We start from the raw sequence: 9,327 nt of genomic DNA, 5'->3' as shown, positions 1-9,327 counted from the left end.
AAAACTCACATTCACATAGCGTGTTAACATTGTTTTTATTTTGGCTTCCGGGGGCCATCTGCAGTATCATTTTAACACGTTCGAAATGAGTGTAAGACTTGCATTTATTACCTATTATGCTGCGCTTTTCTTTTCTAATCTACATCCACAATTTCAGCTTGAAACTTTGCTTAAGGCTTCATCTTGATGTTGACTTCTGTTCATGAGAACTGGCAGCTCACAGAGCCACACACATGCCACAAATTTAAGCACGTAGCTACCATTTAGTTGAATGATCTAAGGCAATTGACATTTTTTTTTAATTTTAAATTCCACAAAAAATGATAAAAAAGACAGTTTTCTGTTATTCGTGGGAAAAACAAAGCTTATATTTTATATCGATTGCCCCAATAGGCTCTTTTATATTCTGGTAAATGTGAAATTCTGAAATAGTCAATATTCTGGTTAATATAAGAAGAGAGTTTCCTATCTTACTAGTGATTTATAGTGATTTAACAAAAAGGCAAATAAATTTCTTTGTAAATACCAATGATTATCATTTCTTAACTATAAATGAAATCCTAAATCATTCTCTATTTTTTTGAAAAAGTATTACAAAACTTTCAAAAAGCTGGAAAAAGAATACTTGATGTTTTTAAATAATTTTCAAGCATACTTTTCTCAAAACAAACCTTGACATCTGAGCTGCATTACAGTTGGTATCTTTTTGAACTTCATTTATTGGCATTGGTGGGGTGACTTTGGGAACCCCATTTAAAGCCGAGTGCAATGACATCCCGCACAGCTGCATTTTTCCTTTTTTTTCTTCTGTATTTTTGCGGCTTTACTTATCGAGTGAGCGCCCAACCGCCAACGCATTTGACAACAACATTTGTTTCCTCATTACGAACCCCAAACGGCACTGCAACTGGCAAACTGGCAGTCGAGTCGAGAGCTGAATGTTAATTACGCGATGCTGCGAGGAAGCATCTCTCGGCGGCATCGCGTTGTGCAAAAGAAAGTGAAATGGAAATGAAAATGGAAATGGAAATGGGAAGCGTGGAAAGTCGACAAGAGGTGAAGATGTCTGCCCGACAACCGCAGAGTTCACGATCGGTCAGCTGGTGCTGAATATTTTTTTTTTTTGGTTTTCCAGCTCTTCGGCTTTTCACGTTTTCAATAGGAGGTGCAAGCGATTCCCCCCAAAGGGGTCATGCGAATAATTTCAATGGTCAACGAGAGTTGAACGATCGTTATGTGATGCTGATGCTGATGCTGATGCTGACGACACTAATGATGAGCAGGAAGAGGCGACAAGTAATGCAGGAAATCAGCGATGACATATGGCTGTGAGAGCAAGGCTTCCTGGACTTAACTTGCTTGTGTGTGTTTTTTTAAAACAAATTATTCAATATTTTTTCCAATTTACATAGTCTATAGAGAGTTCCAATGAGGCTGAGAAGAATCTTCCAGCTACTCTCACCTCTAAAAGCTAATAAAATAGTTCATAAATTGAGGCAAGCTCACATTAGACATCAAAACTAAAAATATAAAGTATAGAAATTAATAATTTATTCAAAATTTAATTTCTTAAAAGACTTTTTGATTTTTAAAATACATTTCAGAGTCAGTTTGTTGCTAAGTGTTCATTAAAATTTTCAACCTCAAAACGAAAGGTGAAAAATTTGGCCCGTGTGTTGTGGTGTGGGTTTCGTGGGTTTTTTCGAATTTAGTGCTAATGCGTACAAGAAAGAGGCGTAACAACCACAGAAAACAAAATAATAAAGTGCTAATAATTTTTGTGCAAAATTATGTTGCCCCAACGACTCGGAATAAACGTTCCCCTGGGCGTAGCGGCATTTGCTAGCTTAAACCCTCCAGACCTCAAACCATAAATAAACAGACAGGAAACCTGATCGCAGGGGATTTGAATCTTAAGTCCTCAGTTTAAATTTTGAATATTTTATACTTTTTATTAAACACTTTGATTCATTACAGTATAATATTTAAAATAGCAAAGCTCTAGTTTCGTATCCTAGAAAAGATACATTAAAAGCCAAATTGCTTGGCATAATTACTTCAATCTTTTCGGTTTTGTCTTTTGTTTTACCAACTTTTTTTGGCCTCAGGTTTTTTCATTGTAAAAAGATTGGCTTGGTCATCTGACAGAAACACGCGCGTAATTAAGTTTTGGATACATTTGGAAACATTAAAAAACAAAAATAAAGTACTCCCACCCAGAGTTTGTGTTGTGGCACGAAGGTTGGCCAAATTCATCGGGCAAACAAGACCGGACCAGCAATTAAATCAAAGCAAAGTTTATGATTTTGTAAATATTTGTGGGCTGTTTGATTTACTGCCAGAGGGGGGATATACGTCCATTTAGCCACCTTCGATAATTACGCATAAATGTTATGCATGTATCTATGGGATTTCTCTTCTCGGTACGAATTTTGTGTCAAGGATGAGCGGAACTACTACTACATACTACTGACATAAATTGGTGTTTTGGGGGATGCGCTTTGATTGACTGATTGATTGATTGATTGATTGATTGATTGATACGACTGCGGGGCCAAAACAAAATATGATAATAAAACTTACCAATTATGTCTTAATCGGTTTAAAGTTTGAATCTGATGATGAGTTTCCAATCTATAGTTAAAATTGAGGAAATCGTCTGTATAAATCGTGTGTATTCTTCTTAAATGTTCTATTTAATCAATCAAAGACTTTTTAATGCAGGAAGCTATAGTTAAGGCCAATTTCGCTTATCCCTTTTGAGTTCTTGCAATTGCAGGGTAATTTGCAAACGCACTAAAGCCCAAGCCCAAGACTAAGCTGCGACCTTAATTATCGGGCAGAAGACGAATCAAAGCCAAGAACTTCAGAACAAGTAATAGGCAAAATCCACTGGAAAGTGCGGGGTGAGGACGGGAAAAGAATGGTTACTGGAAGGGTTAGTGTAGTGCGAACAGGTAAACGAAGCTATCATCGGAGAAGAAGGGTCCACGACGAATTCTACGAAACCAATTAAGGCACCCCAGTGTAGATACATTGGGTTTTGAATCGCAGAAAATCGAATCAACTCAATAACCAGTCAATCAAGACTTTAAAATGTGGTATTTAATTGTTAGGAACAATTACAATCAAGTAAAAATCACATCAAAGTATCCCAACTCAGTGTTAGTTTTTTATTCCCAAAATAAGGGTATAACTGAAGCTTAGCTTAAGCTTTCACCTAGCAGTTTTCAAATATTTTTAGCTTTCTTATAGAACACAAGAAACAATGGTGGCTTTTGGGAGATAATGCACACGCTCCTTGGAAAAGAATATGTACATTTGTACATAAATACATTTACTATCTGTTAATTTTTATCGGTCAATGGCTTTTGTTAGCGTTAGCATCATTTTTTCCCAGTCGTAGCAGCAAGTTTCACTTGTTTTTGTCTTTATTCTTGATTTTTGAACCCTGGCAAGGGTATTATTATTTTAGTCCGAAGTTTGTAACGCTGTGAGGGAGTCATTTCCGACCCCATAAATCATATATATTCTTGATCAGTATCAAAAACAGAGTTTATCTAGCCATGCCAATACTATAATCATTTTTTGGGATTTTTTTTCAAAAATTTTATAAGAGGTTAAATCGTGAAAACTGTCAAAATTTGATTCTAATTTTAATACTTTTTAATTGTGTATGCATACACAATAAAAACTGGCACAGAAAGGCTTTTCGAATTAAATTTAATACGATTCTGGATAAACTGTGAGTTCTTTGAAACTTTGATTTGTAAAAAAATTGGTATCCTTATAAAAATATCGATTTAAATAAAACGAACTTAGTTAAGATCCATTTCCGATACGACCCTGTACTTCGATTGCAAACTGTAAGGGTATATAAACTTCGGCTTTCCGAAATTAGTTGCCTCTCTTGTTTTTTATTTTACTTTTTATAATATTGTATTATTTTGAAACTCATCCAGAGCCAAAAGTTTCTTCACCTTCAATGCGCACGAGTGTCGCATTTGAGATAAGAATTTAAATAATATAGTGACCAATATTATAAAACCATTGTGTTATCTCATTTATTTATTTTCTATGTTTTTATGTTTCTATGTTTAACTTATTTGATGTACAAATTTATTTTTAATTTGAAAAGTATTATTATTTCTAAGTTTATTATTTCTAAGTTTATTATTTCTGCTTTAAATCAATGATGGGATATCGGGATTTAGAATTTTCGCCTCCAATGCCAACATTCTTCTCAGGCTCTGATTTATAGTAATTTTGTTGTACAATTTTTATTGCAGCTTGATAATATTCTTGTAGTACACTTTTTGATTCCTGGAAAACGGCATCGCTAAAACCAAAAATATCTGAACAAAAATAAGGAGTGGTAACTTGAATGCCAATAAAGACAACAATTAGAAATGTCTGCAATTACAAAATGTAAAATAAATAAGGTTATATGTACAATACATAAAGAAAATTAAATGTACTAACCAGCCACTTCATTGTGATTGCGATCTTTAAATGGACGTATTTTCTTGATTTACTCGTATTTATAGATGAAGATGAAGCTTTTTATTAGTGAAAAGAAATAATACACGAATCAAGAATACCCGCAATTATATATGAACAATTAGTTATATTTTCTGTTCATGTATCACACTATGTTCTTTAAAAAAGTAAATAAAAGTCATTTTATTTTTATGGTGTTTGTATATTCATGGAATTAATTAGTATATAGTCAAATATTTCGTGTATTCCTGAATAACATCTGTTTTATTTAAAATTAAAATAAGTTTTTTTTTTATAATTTCAGTCATTATGATTGATAGTTTTAAGAAAATCAAAACATTTAGAACAATATTTCTTTCTTTAAATTGGTTATTAGTGTTTAAAGTTGCATAATTAATATTCTAAAGCAGTTTGAAATGTTATCAAAGTTATTTTCCATTATACTGACGTCTATTATATTGTCCATAATATTGTCGATTATATGGTTGATTATATGGTTGATTATATGGTTGATTATAGCCACTGTATTGTCGGGAATTATATGCTCTGGAATTGTATCGTCGAGCACTCATGTCAATGATGGGGTATTTACCACTTTGGCTGCCCTCATTTTGGCCGCCATTATTTTGTCCTCCGCTATAGGGTCCTTCATTATATGATCCCCCACCATTTGGTCCTCCGCCATAGGGTCCCTCATTATATGATCCCCCACCATTTGGTCCTCCGACATAGGGTCCCTCATTATATGGCCTGCCACCATTTGGTCCTCCATAATATGGTCCTCCATTATACTGTCCATTTTCGTATTGCTGTTGTTGTTTTCTACGTTGCCCAAGCTTAATACTTTCATCAACGATGTTGGCTATAGATCCAAAGAGTCCACCGAAGCCACCACCCTGGCCACCTCCGAAGCCACCTCCTCCTCCTCCGAAGGCTCCACCTTGGCCATATCCACCCCCATTGGGAGTAGGTGTTACCAGATGAAAGCCAGCAAGGGCCAGAACAATCGCAAATACCTGTCAATTAAAAGGAATATAAATATTTTTTCGGTACTCTTGAAATATGTGTGTTCCTCACCAGTCGATTCATGAGATTTGCACTTCTGAAATAAATATATTTTCACAGATGCTTTCTGCTTATATAGATGCTGCAAAATAAAAAATTGTTATCAGCAATTCTTTGGTGTGAGTTAATGAGGAATCGCATTGCTCTATGCTCAAGCAGATGAGGAGAAAAGCCGAAGAGGTTTATTTAGTTGTTATTATTATTTAAAAAATATATTAAAAATTTTAAATAAAACCAAAATTAAATAAGAAAATTGTAACTGGAAAAGCAGAGTTTTAAGTTGCTAGACTTTTAAAATTGATCAAAAAAAGAACATCAAGACTTCTTAATAAAAAAAAATGCAACTTTATTAATTGCACTGATAGCACTGTATCAATGAACACCTACATACAAATAACTTTACTGATAACAATACATATACATTTTCATATTCAGAATTCCAAGAACTCTTTTAAATACGTTTCTAAGAAATACTTAATTATTTTAATAAGGTTCAATTTGCGAAACCAATCAAGTTTCGAATCAACAAGAGTGCAAATGCCGATAAGAGCGTTGACTATTTATTTTTATTTAATCGCAAGACTATATACCATGGCAGAAATACATAAATATAAATTCCAGATAGATCTCTTGTATATTTTCTAATGTCCCATGATTATTCTTTGCCCCACTGTGCCCTGTAGCTCGATGGCGATGGAGCCCTCTCATCAATTGAGATATTATAAAATATCAGCCCGGTTTTCCCCCTCTTTTCCACCTGAAAGTGCGTGCGGTCTGCGTTTGCTAGTTTAGAGCCCATCCACCTAAACATACAAACATCCTTGGGCCATCTCCTTGTGGTCTTTGCCTGAGGAAAGTGAACCAAGAACGCATCCAGAACAGAACGGAGGTAAGGTAAGAAAAAGGCTCTACGGTATGGCATTTGCCTTGTTAATGATGTGCCATGGCGCATTTAAATAAAGTGCCGCCCATTATAATGAGCCAAGAGCACTGGCACATTCTCCGCCTGCCATTACGCTGCGACAAACTATGTTTATAAATACCATTTATTAAATAATTGTGAGGACCTTTAGCCAGTTGATCGCTTACAAGAAATTACAAAGTAAAGTAAAGTTTGAAATTAAGCATCTTCATCTTTATCACATTTTCTCACAGTGTTCTTGTTTCAACCTCACCATTGTTGTCGACATCTTAACGTCATAAAGGCGCGGCAGCGGCTAGGAGTCTTGATGCCAACATCCCAGCAATTGCTGGCATACGCAGCATGTCCGTCTCCTGGCCATGTTCGCGTTCTAATGAGCGGCTCATAAAACGCGCTAAGATTTGCACATAAAAAGGGCTGACTGTGGCCGGGGCTCCATATGAAACGCATAATTAAGGTTGAATTGATCGGGGCAGCTGCGAAACTCGCTCAAAACTGCTGACAGCCATTAAACAGGGGAGTCTGCACTAACTAACGATGGTTAAAAATGCCTTTTAATAGCCAAATTGTTAGCAAACAATCGGTTTCAATGCTTAAAAAAAATACAGCTCGCCCTTAGAAAAGATGGGAACAACAATTTCAAACTTTTCACTTGCCATTTAAGCAGCTAAATTCATTTTTAAGATCTTCTTAGGCTTAAATTTTAATTGGTAAACTAATACCACATTAAATTAAGGAACAAATTAAAATGTTGGTTTCTTCATCTCTTCATTCCATCACAAAAATAGTTAAAAGTAACTGAAAGATTTGTAATCTAGTAACTGTGACAAGTCACCATATGAAAATTCCCATTTGTAATTAGGCGGAAGAAAAATATTATTTGCTGTCGCCAGTCACATCTTTTATACAAAAAAGAAAAGCACAACATTTATCGCGAAGCATTTTTCAAGCAATTTTCAGTCCACAAAAACTGAGAAAAAACGAAGGAAAATTAAATATTTTTTCCCTGTGAAAATGTGCAAATAGAAAGTTTGCCTCTCTCACCCGCTGAAAATGCAATAAAACAATTAAGGCGGCAGGGCATGCAGATGGTAAGGGAAACTGTGGCAAGACTGCAAGCTCAGCGAAAAGAAAGCAAAGTGGCAAAGACGAAGACTGACGACAGACTGAGTTGCAACCTTAATGACGGAGGGCAGTGCACAGTTTGCAAGGCACTGGGCGAGCACCTCCTCCTCCTCACCAGCCTCACCTGGCCGGGAATCTGGGGATCTTGGCTTGTGTGGTCGGCAATTGACATAACATAAACATTTGCCTTTGCCTTTGCATTTGCCCACAAAACGCACACAATCGTACACAATCACAAATCGCCTAATTATAGCCCTGCGCGGTCCTTCTTTTTACCTGCCAGCCCATTCAATCGATTCAAATGCCCGACAATCTTTTCAATTATTTCTTATCACCTATGGGGGACCAAGGCAAATGCAATTACACTTGAAGAAAAATTGTATTTGGAGCTACAGAAGCTTAACGAGGATTTCTCCTTAATTGGTTAGTGCATTTCTTTAAAGCTAACTTTTAATATACATACATCCTCCTGAATTCCTTTAAATATACAGCATAGGATTGAAAATAAATATATAAAATAGAATTGTAATACATTATTATTTATTTATCATTTATTATTTATATTTTTTTAACCACCAGCTATTTTTTTACTAATAGGAACCAGATATGTAAAAAATAAACTTGAATTAATGATTTTTATTCTTTTTAAAATATAATTCACTCAAAAATCTATATGTTTAATAACGTTGATTTGAACATAATTATTTGTTATCTTACACTCTATTTAATAACAAGAACGAAAGCTAACTTTGGAATCCCGACTTATCTATACCCTGGCAGTGAAAATAATTCATAACTCAGTCAAAAACGCATAAATTTCCAATCGGAAAACGTTTCTGTGCTAGTTTTTATAAGATTAACAAATCTGTATACTAAATTTAAACATTTGAAAAAATCCATTCTCTTTTCTAAAATTTTTATAATTTTAACGATGTAACTCCTTATAAAATGTTTTAAATTAAAAAAAATTAAATTTTTGTCGGACATAGCTAGATTGATTTGGCTGTTGATGCTGATTCAGAATATATATGATTTATAGGGTCGGAAACGATTCCTTTCCGAAATATAAGACCTTGTCAAGATATAATAATCAATATATCCCACGTTCATTTCTATTTATATTTTTAATAAACGCTTACAAAATATAAGCAAAACTATATAGGAAGCTAAATTATACTCTGAATATCTTAATAATCTTATATGTTTTCTTTACGCTCCCTTTTAAATTTCTCTAAAAATCAGTTTTCAAGTGTAATTGCCACATCTCGCTGGCAACATTGTTGCAAGTTTCCGAACATGTTGCTAATGGAATCCTATTCTCGCTGGCGAGCTTAGCATATTTGAGGAGGACACCGATCGTTGCGAACCAGTATCTCTCTCTCTACTAGTCCACCCTAACCAAGCTGAGACGATTAATATAAATTTTAGCGAAATTTGCACCTATGCGATACAATTCACTTTGGCTTTTTGATTTGCTCGATTGGGGAGACACCGACTTCGCGTTTATCCCCATCGTTTTACACGATTTGTTTTTTATTTTTCGGCGGATGACAGTTGTTTGATTAATTACCATGGCCAATGCGAAGGAAAATCAAGTTTTGTTTGCCACCGAGACTTGGCCAAATTGTCCACTAGTTCCGGCCAAAAGAAAATTCACAAAAAATGTGGAAAACTATGGAGTTTTCTATTTAATATCATTAGGAAGTACTTCCAAA

General features: G+C 34.8%; 1 protein-coding gene across 1 annotated transcript; it reads right to left on the bottom strand.

The window, feature by feature from the left end:
- Window positions 1-4,681: 4,681 nt before the first annotated feature.
- LOC147643059 (uncharacterized) lies at window positions 4,682-5,662 on the bottom strand. Its single transcript, XM_086836892.1, has 2 exons — window positions 5,578-5,662; window positions 4,682-5,516 (listed from the first exon to the last, which is right to left on the bottom strand). Exons 1-2 carry the CDS (start codon window positions 5,587-5,589, stop codon window positions 4,929-4,931), a joined length of 600 nt encoding a protein of 199 aa, XP_086693018.1. The 5' UTR covers window positions 5,590-5,662; the 3' UTR covers window positions 4,682-4,928.
- Window positions 5,663-9,327: the final 3,665 nt, after the last annotated feature.

The sequence above is a fragment of the Drosophila serrata genome, unplaced genomic scaffold, assembly GCF_035046125.1.
Source record: "Drosophila serrata isolate PLE 108 unplaced genomic scaffold, ASM3504612v1 contig_295, whole genome shotgun sequence".
Taxonomy (NCBI): domain Eukaryota; kingdom Metazoa; phylum Arthropoda; class Insecta; order Diptera; family Drosophilidae; genus Drosophila; species Drosophila serrata.
Note: the sequence above shows the minus strand (reverse complement) of the source record. Positions and strands in the feature narration are given on the sequence as shown.